Here is a 19,474-nt window from a genome sequence, read left to right as displayed (position 1 = left end):
TCAGTTACCCAATAGGGAGTTAGTTTTATTCTGGTAATATTCTGGCAGGGGAAAAACAGAACAAACTCCATTGTTCTGCAAATTCTGATCAGCAAACGCTTCAACCACAAGGTCGCTGTAAAGCGTCGTTTCCCGTAGATGTCCATCATACGGATATGGAGCAGACTATGCATTGATCATAATCGAGGGGAAATCTGGGAATCAAACCCAGGCTGAAAGCCTATCAAACATCAAAGGGGTATAACTCTGCACAATGTGTGTCTGCAACCTAAACTGTTACACGTCAGACCATTTCTTAAAACAGGAGATATAAAACGTTTGACAGAAGTAATATAATTTTAAACACCGTGTTCCCCCGAGAAAGCTACAGAGGCTGGTTCCGACGATACTCCCTTACCTGGTAATCTCCGAGATAGCTGACAGAACAAGGCAATATGGCGGTTTCACCTTCGTTTATTGTCACATTGACAACGGGCATGTCGAAGGCAGGCTCGAATGACAGTGTATCTGAAAGGTCAAGAAACACATATTTTAATCATCATCCCCTGTCCAAATACACTGTGCAGGTTAATGTAGGTGAATGATTGTCCCTTTAAAGACGTCGAACGCTTAGACAGTTTCCACCAAAGCGATACAGAAATGACATTTTAATTTCACTGGTTGTGAGAAGAGAGTTTCGTTTGTCATGATCCTGAGATATTGAACAGGAAATATAAAGAAACTGACATAAAACTGATAAGTTGCAGACGGAATGATTTCACAGTTTTTTCTTGACTGAACTCGTGATAAAATGTTATCACTTTGTGACGTCACCAAAACTATTAAAAGTGGACACATTATTTAGCACAATTATTCACCATGTCTCTTGTCCTTGTGTATAGTGTGTATTAGGGGGTAATGTTCAGTTAAGTTCTCTAAAGCATTAACTTCAAGTCTTCAAATATCACAATACTTAATCGTATAGAATAAATATTACTTAAAGGAAAGGTTATTGGTGTGAAAGCTTGCCATGGCCTACTCGTTGAAGTCATTCCACTACTGAGCAGTAAGGTGAAAACAGTAAAGGGAAACTGGAGGCAAATATAGAAATGCATATAATCTATGTACATACAGATGTGCAACTGAAGTTTTATTTTACAGAACATGGTTGCACAATCATGCTTAATGTTACATTGTGAGGAGGAAAGTTTTGAAATATAATCAAGGAAGTGCAATGGCAATTATGCAATGCAATACGCGAGTACTTATCCCATAAAATACAAAACATCGTTTGAGTTAATGTTGTGTTGAACAGTACAGTTGTATTGAACAGTACAGTTATACTGTTTAATTGCTTGTATGTCAGAAGCGGATAATATCATGGCGTGACACGAAGGAGTGAGTGAGTATGATTTTACGCCTCTTTTGGCACAATTCGAGCATTATCACAGGCTTCACACACGTTAACATGGGATTCGAACTCAATACCAAGCATAACCACTGATGTTTGTTTCACGAAGAGCGATGCACTCAGCACTGAGCCGCCCTAACCCCTAATAACATATCGGGGAATATGTTACACATATATGCTTTTGTTGTTCTAGGTGTGATTAAACTGAAGGCAAAATGTTCATGTGTGACGTCCATGGCTGTTTTATTTTCAGGTTCAGTTAGTATGGGTATTTCGACATTTGCTACTTCAATTGCCGTGAAGAGTGCCGCTGGGTTCTTTCATTTTCATCACAGTTGTTCCAATGTCCTTCCAATGAATCACTGGACGAATAAATATGTGCAGAATTACACACGTCTCTCCGATTAGTCACAACGGCCCCCTTAATCAAACATCAACCGCCAGAGGTAATTGGAATATTGTAATAATTTCTTCACGAGCATCAATGATTGCATCAGTTATTGGGATTGAGGCCCATTTTAATTGGACACGGACTTTGACCACGGTAAGTAAGTATCGATGGATCATTTTCTGGCAGTGTTAGTGGTTGTCGTATTGGTTAAGGTTGAACAAGACAGCACTGGTTGTATTCATTAACCGGAGTAGTCGTGAAAATAGAGCCTATTGTCATATTGACTGCAGTGGTGGTAGACAGTATAGTGAGCATTAACAGAACGCACTGGACGTAACTGCAGCTTGGGTGGTGGTAGTGGTAGCAATGGTGGCAAATGATTTAAAAGCGGAAGGGTAACATTACAATGTCAGCTTAGTATACATGTGAGCAATATGTTTATTTTAAATGTGCGCATTGAATTTTTAATTTTCTTTGTAACAATTTACTTATGTGATTTATCATCTGATGTAATCTTGAGGAAGCGGAGAGAATTCAGAAATAGCACATTCATGTATCAATGGTAAATCTTTTATTTTCCCACAGGGATGAAAAGACGCGCCAAGTCGTTCCGCCAACATACTAAATTGATGGATATCAGATACTGGGTATAATAAACATCAAACTATAGGGAGTCAGTGGTTTGGAAGCAACGCACATTATGGCACCATTGTCAGTTCAAATGACACGTTTGTATATGGTATAAGACTTGGGTCGTTAATGCCTTTCTTTTGTACCAGACCAAATGAACCATGTTCGCTAACAGTTTTCCCAAACACGTACAGACATGGCTCTCAAGACATTCATAAAGCGTTTTCTCTTTCTGGAAGCTTATTTGATGTATAGCTGAAGGATATAGTTGCCAGGACTTCCAGGATGTTCCAAACTCCTGTTTTGACAATGTGTCCGTCCCCATCCCTGTAATAGGGTTTAACTCTTGCACATTCTGCATTAGAAATCAATAGTCGACGATGAAAGAACAGCTCGTGATTGATAATAATGGGATGCAAAGTTCATTAACAATTGCTCTCACTAGGCGATTGCAGATAACCAGACCCATAAATATTCCCCGGAAATGTTGTGACAGAACATATTTAGGGCTTAATCTGAGCAAACTATCGTTTATTGCTCTTATTTGACGCCAGTTAAAACACTAGCGGTTACATCAACACGTGTTCTTTCAATAAAACACCAATGTGATAAAACAGAGGTTTTATCGGGAATTTGCATTTCATCAACGGTTGTAATATGATTTCATATGTCTGCTTGCACGGACTTGTGGGTGTTTCGTCCCCAAAAAGTGATTATCTGTGGTTTCATTGTTTTTGCTCGTTTTATATGCTCAAGCCATTTCCACTATATCTCTTCAGGTTCAATGTGCTTCTGAAAAGAAATATGTTGATGTCGCTGGATGAATGTACGTCGCAAAAATCCTATAGCTGTGGATTTAAATTTTAATTATAAGGGAATTGTCGAGCATCTTTTCAGATTTCAATAGGAAGGTCATAGCATTTATCACAACTCTAATTATGAATTCTCCTTAAGGCAAATCAAACAGATCCAAATACTTCAATACACCAACTACAAGCCCTCTGTACACAGGACGCCGTTTCGAGTACTATGATTTAAGCTACATCATGTAATTAAGACCATGTCGAAAAAAAGATCTAGTTGAACATCAAGAAAGGAAAGAATGTAATATACTCAAATAGAATCTGTTTGATTGGCATTTTAGAACTTGGTGAATAATTAGAAAAAGGTAAGATACTTTATTGATAGTATACTAGTCAAAAAATGGAAACGCATAACCTAGAATTCTGTTGCGAACATGTTGTATTTTCAAACATGTATAACTCGTCCACAAATAGACTTTAGTACATGAATTTTGGCATCAGTTTAGAAGAAGGAAATGTCTATGCACCAAGTGGATAATGTTAGATAAGGGAAACGTTGACGTCATGTTGACGTCGTAGCACGGGCCCGACGTTTGATCTCCTGGCTCTCAGTCCAATCTCTCTCAACCCGTTCCGTACAGTTTGACCGGATATCCTCCGAAGTCCAGGCACCCTGGCTGCTGTGCTCTCACCCGTGGCAGTACGATCACGCAAATGTAGTGCCCGGATGTACCGATCTTGGGCTACAGAGGTGACTCGAGGTCTGCCTGTACGGGGAGGGTCATTTGTTATACCTGTTTGGTTTTAACGAGCTGTAAGCCGTGTTATCGTGCTCAGAGTAACATTCAGACGCCTGGCAACAGAAAATTGGTAATCTCCAGCGTGCATTCTTTCAATGGCGATGTTCCGTGTCGCAGCGTCAAGACGTGACGTAGTGATTTGATCTTCAAACTCCTTCAAAACGAATGCCGATTTCCGAAAGTAACTGGAAGGTGATTTCTGTTGCGTTGTGGTGATGCCTTTTGAATCCTTAGGTAAGAAATCTCGGTAAAGTTGGTTTTTTTACTTGTGCAATTGTGTGAAATCATGCTATCAACACTTTTGTGCATATGCGTTTCTTTTTTACATAGTATTTAAGAAAAGATGGTGGTATCCATAAAGTATCGTGTTTTTTTCTTATTACTCACACACAAAAGATACAAAAGGTACACACAAACGAAAAACAGAATCGGTGTTAAACGTTTACTGCGCTTCGTTGTAGGGCAGAACTGACGTAATAGGAACTCTCAGGAGTCAAGACCCTTGAAGGTCCGGGTTAGAATATTGGCCTTCAGTAACCCATGCTTGTCGTTAGAGGCGACTAAGGGGATCGGGTGGTCAGGCTCGCTGACTTGGTTGACACATGTCATCGGTTCCCAATTGCGCAGAATCGATGCTCATGCTTTTGATCACTGGATAGTCTGGTCCAGACTCGATTATTTACAGCTCGCCGCCATACATGTATAGCTGGAATATTGCTGAGTGCGGCGTAAAACTAAACTCACTCACTCACTCAGGAGTCACGCTGCCAAATACGGTCACCCATCCAAGGACACTCCGCGCTCAACGTTGTTTAACCTCAACTGATTTTGGACCTGGGCTCTATGAACAGAACCACACAGACACTCTACATGGAGTCCACGTCAGGCAATATTATCTGGTGATGTGATGAAGTCTGACGATTACTCCACCGGACTGTTGAGTATCTAATAGCGTGGTGTAATTACATTTTGGTAAGTTCTTCATCCCTGGTAAAATCACCCAGTAATGTCTTACCCTGACTACACCCTAGCTGCAACTCTATTTAGCTGATGTGATGTCACGTTTGGTGTCAGCTAGGCCTCTGTGACGTAATATTGATACACATTAAGAACAGCGTATCCTGCACCCTGGGTATGAGTATCCTCCACAGTCAGGTAAATTAATACAGGGCCTATCCTACACCTTAGGTTCGAAAATCCACTACTCAAGTAATTTTATAGTGCGTGGTCTCCATCATTGACTCAAGTACCCTCATCACTGATGTGACTTACGATATAGCGTACTCAGTGCCAAAGTACAGCATTAATACTGGAAGGTTTCTTCGCCCAACGCACAATTCTATCTCTGTGGTGCGAGTGTCCACACTGTTGAGGAAGCTTATGTTTTGTGTGTCAACACATGTGACATAATCAGGCTGACTGACTGAGTTTGGTTTTACGCCGCTTTTAGCAATATTCCAGCAACATCACGGCGGGGGACACCAGAAATGGGCTTCACACATTGTACCCATGTGGGGATTCGAACCCGGGTCTTCGGCGTGACGAGCCAACGCTTTAACCATTAGGCTACCCCACCGCCCTGACATAATCGGAGCGTCTCTTGAAGCCCATTGCATTTCTTCTGTGGTGTCATGACTTCAACTTGTCATGAAAACGGCAACGTATACCGACTACGAATCGAAGATTGGAAATTCAAATGTCATTATGCACGAATCTCGGTGACTGGGGCCAGACCCAATCGATTGATAATTCGTTCTCTGGTGCTGAGAAGCAGCTATAGCAATGGTCTTTGGTGATAAAACGTAGCTCTTGAACAATATGAAAACAAGTCATTATTTCAAAATACCGGATTTATACTTATACATATTAAGTACATTGCACTACACATATAGTCCGAGTGCCAAATGCATGTAGTCATAGACATCACTCACTCACTAACTCACTCACTCACTCACTAAGATTAAAATCTTAACGAAATCATTATTTAAAATGACGAATTGATGTGAGGTGGAAGAAACAAGCTTGCAACGTAATGGACAGTTGGAACACACATCGCAAATCGTTCAATTTTAATGATACTTCACATCAATAGTGTGTGTGTCCAGCCCCTGTTTCAAGACTCTGCGCACCTGTGAAGATCTGGGTTAGAATTTATCTTCAGCAACCCATGCTTGTCGTGATAGGCGACTAACGGGATCGTGTGGTCAGACTCGCTGACTTGGTTGACACATGTCATCGTGTCGAGTGAGCTTAGTTTTACGCCGCACTCAGCAATATTCCAGCTGTATGGCGGCGGTCTGTAAATACCCGAGTCTGGACCGGACAATCCAGTGATCAACAGCATGAGCATCGATATGCACAATTGAGAACCGATGACATGTGTCAACCAAGCCAGCGAGCCTGACCACCCGATCCCGTTAGTCGCCTCTTACGACAAGCATGGGTTACTGAAGGTTCAGCCCCTACCTTCACGAGTCTGCTCATAAAGGACTCTATGTGGTAGAAGAAAAGGTGGAATAATTGGACGAAGAATGTCATGCACGTAAAGCTGAACAGTCCAATTTCCGTAAACGAAGACCAGTGGTGTTCTTTCCTGTTGACACTTTCACCTTTTGTACAGAGCATTATTTTGTTTGGATGATGCGTTTGTTTTGCATTGAGTTATCTACAACTTTTCTTGTTTTTAAATTTTTTAAATTTCATTTTTAAAGTGGTAAAGTTTCTTTTGCCCCCAAATATACATTTTTCTCATCCAAATGAAAATTCCAATGAGTTCATCATGAAATTAACTGTTACCGGTTTTAATGAAATTGTAATGTCTCTTTGAATAAATCATTTTAAGATAAATGTCGAACAGTCAAACACTCCAAGTTACATACAGTTCCTTTATGCTGAATTGATCAAAAACTAATATATTATTGATACATTTGATTTATTTGACATATAAAAAAAAATAATTACCATGTGTGTGAAAATGCATACCGTTCCTCAAATGTCGTCGTTGAATTGTCAATGAATATTAATTTGGTTGCGAGATAGAATGTCGTTGAGATTATATGTTCGAAGAGCAGCCTACGTTTCTCGAAAGAGGAGATCGGGTTGTCCTATTCGGTAGCTTGTTGATTCTGTATTGGAACAAACCCTAAGCAACCTATTCTTTCTTCCAAGAGTGAGTGAGTGAGTTTAGTTTTACGCCAATTTTAGCAATATTCCAGCAATATTACGGTGGGGGAACACCAGAAATGAGCTTCACACATTGTATCCATATGGGGAATCGAACCCGGGTCTTCGGCGTAACGAGCGAACGCTTTAACCACTTGGCTACCCCATCGCCATTTCTCACAAGAGGCGACTAAGCGGTGCCTCTTTAATCAAATGTCATCGTACACTGACGTCATCGGACGTTGCTCCTAATATCAATCACTGGATTGTCTGGTCTGCTCGATTATTTACAAGTCCAATATTCATGGACTATTGCTTAAAAAAAGAACAATAAACAAATAAAAGACATATATTCATATTCTCATAGCCAAACAAGTGGAACTAACACCTCCATATACAACAAAAGAAAGTATAAACTTAAAATTTGGGTGTTAAACGTAAAGCTACATAGGTTATCAATACGGACGGCTGGAAACGGTCACAGTAACATTAGTGCAGTGGCTTAGGTCCGATATTGGAGTTGATCGTTACATGCCGGACTAAAGCATGAAAACTTTGCAAAATGCTGGGGAATATCATGATAAAACATGTACCCTAGCACAGTGCAAGGTTTTCTTCTTTAATCCAGCGGGAGAAAGTCACAACAGTGTTAGAATTTGGAAATCCTTGATTTCTGATGGCCATCTTGGACGCCATCTTGGATTTTTCGGAAAATGGGCCCCCCAAAATCGAGCACACACCAAAAATATGTTTTATCATGATACTCCCCAGCACTTTGCAAAGTTTCATGCTTTAGTTCGCCAAGTATCTATTTACACCCTGAGCCACTGCACTATATTGCAAAGGTAATGTAAAAAGCACAACCATGATACCTGTGCAAATACATCACCATGTATGAACATTTCTTGGTTTGTTCCTAAAGGCGGCATAAAACCCAACTCACTCACGTACTCTTGGGTTGGTTTGGTTCTATTTAATGTTTTAGCCATGATCAAACATGGTTGTATGGTTTCGTTTGTTTAGCAGGTGAGTATATACGGTATGCTTTGTATTTGCTATAATTATATTTGCTATAAACTCAGATAACATAATTATAGACAGAAATTTTAAAACAGCACGTTAGTGTCTGCAGTAGAATGTAAATGCCAACAGATTCTGTAAGATCAAAGTGTTCTTTCTGGTAATGCTCAGTATTGACTGACAGAAGTACTAAGTGCTTTCTCCATGGTTCTGACAATGCTTTCTGCCACAGTCGTCTCTGTGACAAATGTCCATTGAGGTGAGTCAGTAGGGTGCCTCTCAATCCTATCAGTGACCACCGTCTACTTAATCTAATCAGTATGTTTTCCTTTGAGTTCTTAGTGACCTTTGGTGAACTTCGCGAAACTGTCATCTGAGTGTTTCCATGTTTTGCTGAAACTAACCGTACATCTTAGCTCAAACTGAATGATTACATGATTCTGGGGAAACAACCCTCGGGGAAATTACCTTACATTTTTCAAAATGTTTCTTCACCAGTTATATAAACCAGTTAAAATCCCAACCTCTGTACTTTATGCGACATGTCGAGTGGGTGTATACTCCTCAGGCTCGAATAACATATCTACCTTCAATCGGGTCAAGGACAAATTGTCAAAAACTGAAAAGGTCAAGTGAGACCGCCTCCACTGTCTATGCATAAAGATTCAGTGACAAAAAAATATCCACAAAAATGTATGACAAAAGGGATGATTATTGGCTTATTGGAAAGTCGAGCAATATTCCAACAGCTTTTGCCTTTGGTTTTCACATTTCACAATCGAGCATTCTGTTTTTACCAACATTTCAAAGAACGTCGTGCGATTCTTGCTCAGAAGTTGTTCGATCAAGGTTACAACATTCAAGGCCTCAGTTAAGCTTTTCAAAGTGTTATTGTAGACATGTAGGTGAAATGTTTAGGTGTGATGCATCAGAGACAAATATGATGTCCGATGAATTCCTTTTTTTTGACTTGTACCATAAGTTTTTTTTCAAGTGAACAATAGACAAGCCTCTGCATGTGTTTATGACGTATGCCGCTTGTGGGGCAGGATACGCTCATCTGTTCGCGAGCTCCTGGTATCATCACCATTTGAGAGTGATTCATAAACAGATGCTCGGTCATCATATCGCATAGTGTATTTCTCTTGGTTGTCTGGTTAAGACTCGATTGTTTGCAGATTGCGTCGTACAGCTGTAATTAACTTCAAACAAACGCATCCTCATGATATAGTAACAATTGTAAAATCGACTCAATTTTACGAAAGTGGAAAGGGTTTTGTCGAACGAACTAAACATTTTGGTACCGTTGAGTTCGTTAGTTTGCTGTATTATACGTCATCTGAAAAATAGGGCGCCGTTTGCTTTTTCCTTACGGTTTCCAACGCTTTTTGTTTCTTATGTATTTGTCCTTGAGTAACACAATAATTATAGACTAAGCCACTTTCCTTTGTGAATAAATAGCGTAAGTCTTTTACTAACAGCTCGGGGTTAATACCATTCATTTTACTCGGAACAGATAATCCGTAAATTCTCGTAGCTCAAGCTAGCTTGTTGTTTTCTAGTTATTTTATCTGAGGGACCAAAACGTCTATCGGGTTTTCATAACATGCGACTGAAATATAAAAGAACTGCTGTAAAATTTGATCATGCCTGTTTAACCATCACTCATTCCTACAACAGTGTGAAAAAAGTAAAATAAATCAATTTTATTGATTTGTCAACGCTAAGAATTTCTAGATTCCCCTTCAGCAGCATCTCTGTGTCATCTGTATAAACTGAGGGGCAAAAGAAACGTCCCCGATCATTTTTGTATCATAAAATGATACAAACACGTGCAATTCAATGTTGAAATGTTTGATATAATTTTTGAACATATTATGCAGACTGTCATTACAGAACAATTGAAACAATTTGCTGTAAGTAGAGTTTTTGTGACGTTTTTCACAGGAGGTTCAAATGTCCGGTGTTCGATCATGACAACACATGCACATCAGTACTGACAGAGTGTCTTTGAGTGTCCAACTCCTCAGTAGCGAGTGTGTCCACCTCTTGCAGCGATACATGCTGCCACACGACGTCGTGCAGAGTGCACAAGACGTCTGATCACGTGATGTGGGATGCGACGCCATTCTTCCTGTAGAGCTTGAGCCAAAGCGTTTCTTGTCTGTAGGGGATGTTGACGTTGCTTAACCTGACGGCCGAGATGATCCCATAGGTGCTCAATAGGTGATAAATCGGGGGATCTTGCTGGCCAAGGAATGACGTTTACGTTGTTGTTGTTCAGGAAGTTCCGGGTAACAACAGCAGTGTGGGGAGTAGCGTTATCCTGCTGAAACAACACGCCTCGATTCTGCTGGAGGAAGGGTAACACGACAGGTCGTAAAACAACATCAATGTATCGACGGGCATTCAGGTTTCCCTCTATCACCAACAAGTCAGTCTTCCTCTCGCCACAAATACCCCCCCCACACCATCACACTACCGCCGCCAAACCTCTCAACTTCCTGAACGCAACAACGTGCTGTGCGTTCGTTCCGACGTCTGTAGACTCGTACCCGACCATCAGCTTTGTTCAACTGGAAGCGGCTCTCGTCACTGAAGAGTACCCGGCGCCAGTTCCGCGGCTGCCACTGCCGAACTCTACGTGCCCAAGCCAATCGACGACGTCGATGTTCACGCGTTAACGTCACGCCCCGGAATGGTCTGTAGGCTCTGATACCGAATCGGCGGAGTCGTCTGGATATGGTCCTTCTACTGACTGGATGGGTAAGGCTGGTTGTTGCTGATGACGTCACAGTCAGGAATCTGTTGCGCAAGTGAAGCACCCGTAAATGGCGGTCTTCCTGAGGGGTGGTTACGAGGGGTCTCCCTGTCCTAGGCCTATCTGCAGTCCGACCTGTTGTTCTGAAGCGTGTCATCAGTCTGGTGATGGTTTTCTTGCTGCAACCCATGATTCTTGCAACGTGACTGTGAGAAGCACCCAGCTGCAACATCCCAATAGCTCGTTCTCTCTGTTCTGCCGTGAGTCGAGGCATGTTCTTTGTGTCCAACGTATTGAAGTGATGAATTCGAACAGTCGAGCATAATTTTTATACTGTACTTTCATACGGGTATGTTTCCACAGAAGCATGCAAAAAACGTGAATAAAAGCAATTTTCATGCTTACAAAAAACTCCACGTGGATTTCCTTTCTGTGAGACGTGGGGATGCGTTCGGGAGCTGTGTTCCTAAATAAATTTCCGTCATAACGAAAACAGAAGAAATGTTTTTTACAATTTTACTTTGGGGACGTTTCTTTTGCCCCTCAGTTTAGATGTATAGCTATGTTTAATTGTTAAAGGTTTAAATGAAAAATTAGCTCTGTTTAATTGTTAAAGGTTTAAATTGTATTTTGATAACCACATGTACATTTATTCCAGTAAAATTCATATTTTGGATATGAGAGAGGTAGCTTCGTAGGTCCCTAGATGCCAGGAAGACATCTCGAGAGGTTAGTTAAAAACACTTGGAACTTGGTGATTGTCAATTGCAAGACCTGTGTTTTTGACTGTAGATGACGAGCACTGAATAATTATTTACAATCAGATTATCAGCTGTTTGAAACTTACGACTGTTTTTGTGAATTCTTATCAAGCATTCCTGGTCCTGCCGTGTTAGTAATTTGAATTTCCTCTCTCTGGTATATATTTTGTAAAAACAAAAGTCTCTTAAGATAAGTCTCTAAAGTTCACACTATATTCAAGACAAGACAAGAATTTTATTGTATTCAAGGCCTCCGGCCCATATACAGTTTAAAGAGTTGTACATAAGTATTTTTGACAAGTAAGTTGTAACTTATGTTTCAACAATTCATCCCTTAACTTACTGGAGTGTTTTATAAACAATGACAGATTTCTAATATTTTGTTCATTGCAAGAACATAATAGTGATTTAAAAGCTATTTAAATCACTATATTCTATCCCTCATGTGTACCCTCGTGGAACTAATTTGTTCCGATCAGGTTTCGGTGTGAGCAATAAATTCTAGACTTGTGATTAATTAAATGATACATTCAACTTTTTATCTTATCTCTTGGTTTGGTAAGAAATTGCAACTCGACAAGATGAAAAAGCGAGATAAGAAACACCATGAATAACCTCTCTGTCTTTTTCAATTGTATGATTCACAAAACGCCATTAACTTGCTCACGAAACATACCCTAACCCCATTGCAAAGGTGCTGTGATAAAATCCAGGTATCACTTCTGAGGCAAGGTTTACGACGTCACAAACCTAATGACGTCACAGCGTATCGTCAGTGACGCCATCTTCACTGTTACCATCAAAACGCAACCTGCATCTATCACTTCTTCATTACAGCATGTTGTGAAGGTAAATAAAACAATTCTGACCCTCGTTAAATCAGTACGAAACACACACACACACACCCATGACCTCTCTATATTGTCAAAGATTAAACAGTATTACTCATTTGTAAAGGGTATTTTTGTTGTAGGTTTCAGCTACTTTCATTAACTACCTACAGAAGACGACATGTTTGCTTTTTTGTGGAGTAAGCCAGACCAGCAATAGTCTAGTCCGAGGGACGGAAAATCCTGTAGTCTCGATTAGCAACCAGTGATCGACATCATGAGCACCGTTCCTGACATACAAACACAATAGAGCGAACCAGATCACTTATCGTTTCGGTCGACCTATGCCGAGCTATTCTAGACGGACCCACCACAAGGAAGCTAGTTCTGATTGCATTTGGGATAACACTAGTTTAACAACTTCAGAAACCGTACGGAAACAGAGGCAATGTATTCTACTGTGAAGGCGTCACAGGGAGACTGTCCGGTCGATCGTGTTATCTGACTTCAAATCTAGTTATTTCGATGCATGTCAGAAGTAGGAGGATGTGGGCTAGCTATCCACGTTTTAAAGTGCCAGTGCGTGTATGCGATTCTGGTTTTAAACCAAGATTTTGTAAGCTCAATATTGTTGGTTTACAAACAGGTCAACGTTGATATAGGCCTCTTTATACGTAGGTTGCATTAGCATGACTTGTGAGTGAGAGATGATACGGAGAAAATGAATTAGTAACTGTTTTAATGCCACTTTTAATAATATTTCACACATTAGTACATCTTGGTGTGTTAGCGCATCATGATATAAACATTAACAATGCTATAATCGTGTAGATGTTTGACCACGTACATGTCTTTCCAAGGGATATTTTAAGGAAAATGTAAGTGAAAAAATAGTTTTGACGCTAATAAATCGGCTAAAATTTTATTGTTTTCAATTTAATTTTATTTGATTAATGGTGAAAGTTAGGTTGGTGATAGTTATTCAGATGCATAGTAAGTAGTTTGTACTGTTTTCCATTTTTCACTACGCCAAGATTGTATAAACTAGTCTTTAAACATTCTTCCGATCCCAGAGACCAGCCATTGTACATCGTACATTTCGGCGTTGTTCATTACTTGTGTTAAGCCACAGTTATCTAAAATCTCTATAATCAATAATCAATTAGCTATGCGTTTTGACACCATCAAACCAAAAGCTTTCAAAGGCGTATCTAAATGTAACTTGATATTTCGTTACTTTTCAATCAGATCATACATAGCTATTGAAGAGTTGCTAACTAGCGAATCTATTGAAGTTAACAATCTTCTATTTCTGTGAAAAACTTTGCCAAGCCTGACCGCCCGATACCGTTACAACAAGCATGGCTTAGCCTATGTAGTACAGTATTCATAGAAGTAATTTAGAGACATATATTAGGGGTAGGCCCTTAGTGTTCTTTTCTTCCCAACCAAGCTGAGGTTACTCGCTCCACAGAACTCCCAACTAATAATACCGACAGAACGGGTTGCATATGCATCATTGCGGATTGTCTTGTCAGAGAGTGTGTGTTTTTAATCTTTGGTGATAGCGGTTATAGCGTTGCGAAGCTAATCAGAATAGAAGCATATAACTTTATGAATGACAACTTCTTGTTTATTGCACAATGCATAGAGCGACGTTTGGATGTAGATTTTTACACCGTTATCAAGCTAAAATTCTTAGTTTGATAATGGTGTAAGAATCTACATCCAAACGTCGTTCTATGTAATAAACAAGAAGTTGTCATCCATAAAGTCGTATGCTTCATTTTGGAATCACCAACTGACAGAATACTGATCAAACAATTAATAACTAATCAGGTTGAATATTTACTCTTTGTTTGTTAATTAGTGATCCCTCCCAGAGTTAATTAAGGTCTTGATCCTTTAGGTCGCCTGGCTTTAGTTGCGTTTAGCTCCTAATAATAGAATCATGAATAACGTTTTTTAGTTTTACTTTTTCATATCTAATGACACTCTGATCTCAGGAGCTGAGCTCTGTGACAAGAACCACCCAATCAAATGCCTACTTTGGTCAGGCGAACATACGAGGAACACGTGAATTCGTATCACTCAACCCCAGTATAACCCGACTGTTAAGTTTTTTCGAAAATGTTTAATAAAATTACACTCATTTTTCAGTAGAATAAAAAAAATGGACGCATATTTATAGATTCTTCCATCGACCTGTAATCCCTTTTGTCTGTTTCATTCGAGCACAGATCATTCGGTTTTGGGTTCTTCTGTGGTTGTAATTAATAGTGCCTTTGTTTTTTTTCCTACTCTATCCATTGCAACCAGTGTTATATGTTCATGGGTTCTGTCAGGGTTTTTAAAATGGTTATATTATAGTGACGTCACAGGGAACTCTTTCGCGATCTATTTTCACAATACATCGCTTTTACATTCTGTTTAAAGGGGAGGTTTGATGTGGCAAATTGGCAGCCCTAGCAAAGTCATTCAAATCGTGAATCCCATACTCCATGCTACATGTCCATCAAAGGTTGTTGATGTCACTGGGGATGGGGAGAACGTGTTGAAGAATTGACTTTGATAAAAGCAATTAATTTATGAGGTTGAAACGTAAAAACAGCTATGCACAGTCGGTAAGTCGGTAAGTCATGCGCTCATGTTTTACTTTTAAGGCAAAAATTCTTTGTAGACAAACTTTATGGATAAAAACTTAACTGTTAGTTCGTGAGTGCGACATTTTGATACAGATTCGTGTACTATTGTCAAGCAGGAGTGAGTGAGTTTAGTTTTACGCCGCACTCAGCAATATTCCAGCTGTATGGCTTGGGTCTGTAACTGATCGAGTCTGGAACAGACAATCCAGTGATCAACAGCATGATCATCGATCTACGCAATTGGGATACGATGACAAATGTCAACCAGGTTAGAAGGCCTGACCACCCGATCCTGTTAGTCGCCTCTTCTGATAAGCATGGGTTATAAAAGACGAGTATATGGATTCAATCACCTGCAAAAGGGTCAAGAAGTAGCCCAGAAACGTCGTGTTATACAATAAAGAAGTTGCCATCCATATACTCGTCTTATATATTCACCAACTTCTAAATGCCTTTCAAGAATCTCAAGCATGGGTTAACGAAGACCAATTCTAACCCGGATCTTCACGCGTTGTCAAGCAGGAATCATTGTTCATGTGGTAATATAAGTCCCGCTTGACAACAGTACAACAATCTGTATCGCATCTGTTTCGTCAACCGAATGGCACGAAATCATTTGCGATTGTAATAATTACAACGCCTAGAGCCTTGGAACTCCTCACGAGCTCTGTGTCCCTTTAAATTTTCCCTGTCTCTGTTTTGCTCTGAAGATTGGCCTCGATCTGCTAATGTTTGTACACTTCTGTCTGTGAAGTGTGGAGTGTCATTGCATGTTCCTATCATATCAATAACAAGTTTATTGAGATTGTAACTTAGTAGTCCGCTAAACCAATAAATGAACCTCCTATGGACGTTGATCTGACAGAATGAGAGCCTTTAGAACATCTCCCCACCCCTAACTAATAACATGGCAATGTTCAAATATTTTTATCTAAAATTTATTCTCACTCGTTGTATTATTGTGACTTCATTGTGATGTTCTCTTACGATTCTAGCGTTATATTTCAGCCGGACCTACAAACAACATATGACATTTTATCTGATGCGAGCATTAAAGTCAGACCAGGCTTAGACCATTTGGAAGTCCCTGTAAATTTGATTCAAAGCTGAATTGTCTGGGAATAACAACCTGTATGTCAATCTAACATTTTCTTGAATTGAAATTTGTTTGACACCGCAGGGTATATGTCCTCTCTTAGCATAACACTTCTTTGTGTAATGATAAACACTTTTTATCTCAACCTGATGCAACAATCTTGAAAACTTATCAAACTCATTTGCACATTTATTCCTGAAAAATAACAAACTTAACCCTCTAAATGTTACCACTATAATTTCTGGGAAGTAATACATAAATATGTTCCAGTAACATTGATAATACAGGATATAAGTAAACCTATCATATAGCGTGTTTCAAATGACGATGGTTATATTATAGTGCTATTATTCACCGACCATACTCCATGGAAAGTTTAAACTATGTTCTATTTCCACTAACGATGACCCTCGGTACAGGGGTTTATACAGATAATTGATTTGTTGAAGAAATATGATCAGATCCCTTACATTTTCTCGTAAATTAGCATTGAAAGGAGCAAGATCTTATCCAGATAACAAAGACTAATCTATATGTTACTGAAATCTTACATTGTTTGAACTTCTACATTTTGCATCGTATACATGATACAATTGTTGCAATGTACTGGACGTACTTACTCGACCTTGATCGATAGTATCAATCTACATAACGAACGTGTTGTGTTATGTGAACCATGTAAAGATATTCCTACTCGATTGTTAAGACAACTCTGTTACAAAAATGACGTACTTTGAAGAACAACGAAATACACACGTGCCCTCTTAAAACACGTACTTAGTATCTGCCATAACAATGGAAATATAATAAATATTGCATACATATTTAAACGGATTGTCAACAGGTGATCTATACGTTTTATGAACTTTTCGGATGCTACCGGGGTGTCTTCGTTTCCCCTGATGAATGCCAATCGTAAGATGACACTAACGTACATAGATATATTAGGACTTTAGGAATGTAAAATTTGCATGTTTAATGTTTTGATATACGAGTTTCTATCTTTCTGAAACATAAGGATATATTTCAAACCAAAAAATGGTAACCGTGCTTCCTAAAACGCGGTGTTGTTATTAAAAAATAGCAGGATACCATTTGTAATTCGTCTGATCAATATTTCATTAGTACAAACTAATTTTTGACCAAAACAGTATCAGGTAAGAGGAAACCCGCCCTAAAGGAAGGGTAGTGTAACAACTCAACTACTTTTGTCCGTATCGGAAGGGGCCTGTATTTGCGTTGATACATGCGAGAAATCGGGGTACATTGGAGAAAAACAGATGATTGAAAACAGATGGCCTCGGCAGTTCAGCAATGTTATAAATCCATCAAAACACGCGCATACTGTGGACAAGCATTATCCTGCAACAACGTGACTTGACGTATATGAATTTACACAAAGAATCTGATCAAAGACAGTGTCTTCTCCGTAGCGTATACCTTTCAGTTGTCCACAGTAATGTTGAGTCGTGTTCCATCGTAAGACTTCCATGGTACCATTACATCTCCACCCAAAACTGACCACGGCGAGCAATGCAAGTGTGGTTAAAACTGTAGACCCTTGTAATATGATCAGAGCTGTCCAAATGAAACCTGGACTTTTCTATGAACAGTATACTGCCCCAATCTGGTCTTCTGAACCTCATATGCTGTCTACGCCAATCTAGTGGTGTCTGACGATGCCTTTGAAACAAAATTGGTCAAAGTGCAGGACGATGGGAAGGATGTTGTTTTCCGTCAAAAGAGTGCGTACGGTTCTGCCTCTAATTGGTTTCAATACATGAAGTATTCGACCTGTTAATGTGGAATGTGATTCCGCAGATGCACCAACCGAATATGCTTGCCTTGTTGATATGACCTGGACGGCGCACAGACGCTGATTTACAGAAAGCAGCCTTAGCATTGTGTAAGCGTTATTTACAGTTCAATAAAGTGTTTTAAGAGCACCCGCTAGCTAAACTTCCACATCTTAACAAAGACATTGTGCGTCATTCTCCAAACAAATACTCAAACATCCAAATTGTGCTCCATGCCTGAACATGCACGAGTAGACTATGAATTAAGACCTAAAAGAAATGTCTTCATGAATATTCCTTGAAATATACATTCTTTCATTTCAGAATAACTTTCTACTTATTGAACTTTATTCAGCACAATACCTTTTCTAAGTAAATAAAAGAACACTCGAGACCTATTTCTTACAATATATTCCTATTAATGATATCATGAAATGTTTTGTGACTAACTCCATAGGGTTAAGTTACAAAATGACCTAATTACATTCAGATACTGAATTCGATTATCAAATGACATTAGATCTCACACGTGAACATAGACAAAGTAATGAAGAAGTGTATCTGGTAGTGCTAAAACCTTGAACTGACTGGACTCGTTCAAATCAAAAGCCTGATATGAACCAAGACTCTGAACTGCTGTGACAGGTCAAGTTCCTGACCACAGTGCGTCCCAAGGCGGTTGCAAAAGCATTGACTCCTCAGTGGACAACGGTTGGAAACGTTGACAACAGACACCCTAAGGGAATGAGGGGGGCTTCTGTAGCCACATCCCGAAAACATGTTAAAGACGCCCCTATCTGCATGGCTGACTGACCAACAAACAAGATAGATATCACTTCTATTCCGATACATTCGTCCACATTAAGCAAGTCAACTTGAAAATCTATCATTCCCTTAACAGTAATGGTATTTTCAAAGTCAGTTATTACTACTAAATGATTATACTCTCACGGCTTATTAGGCGTACCCTGCCATTATTAAATTTGTTTCAGTGACGCTGAAAATCGATTAAACTCGTGTTTCTAGCGACTTGCTAAGATGAACGCATTCATCATTGATTGATGAAAAAATACATTATTGCTAATTTTGTCAGGTGATTTACTCCTTCTTGAAATTGTATTTTCTACTCATATCGTGGCTGGTATCAGGTTGCACATTTTTTACACGAATTTGAAGGTCTTGCTCATGTTCTCATTTTAACCATTTGTCTGTTATGAATAGCATCAAAATCGTTTAAACTATTGATATGCAAGGTCTTAACCTAATTCTACTGTCGAGAATCCTGACAAGAAAGGAGGGTCGGTTTTAGAATGACTTCTGTACTGTACAATGAGCGTGACTCACGGAAAATAAAGGGTTATACCCCGTGGTATGGTGCTAGTGCAAGAC

General features: G+C 39.5%; 1 protein-coding gene across 1 annotated transcript in view; it reads right to left on the bottom strand.

The window, feature by feature from the left end:
- LOC124285434 (lachesin-like) overlaps positions 1-19,474 on the bottom strand; it is a 36,832-nt gene that overhangs the window by 14,143 nt on the left and 3,215 nt on the right. The window contains exon 2 of the mRNA XM_046721659.1: positions 398-529. Within this exon, the coding sequence (XP_046577615.1) occupies positions 398-529 (132 nt within the window). The remainder of the gene's footprint in view (positions 1-397; positions 530-19,474) is intronic.

This window comes from Haliotis rubra, unplaced genomic scaffold (assembly GCF_003918875.1).
Source record: "Haliotis rubra isolate DU_JTF1 unplaced genomic scaffold, ASM391887v1 Scf36, whole genome shotgun sequence".
Classification (NCBI taxonomy): domain Eukaryota; kingdom Metazoa; phylum Mollusca; class Gastropoda; order Lepetellida; family Haliotidae; genus Haliotis; species Haliotis rubra.
This window is presented reverse-complemented; position numbering and strand designations above follow the sequence as displayed.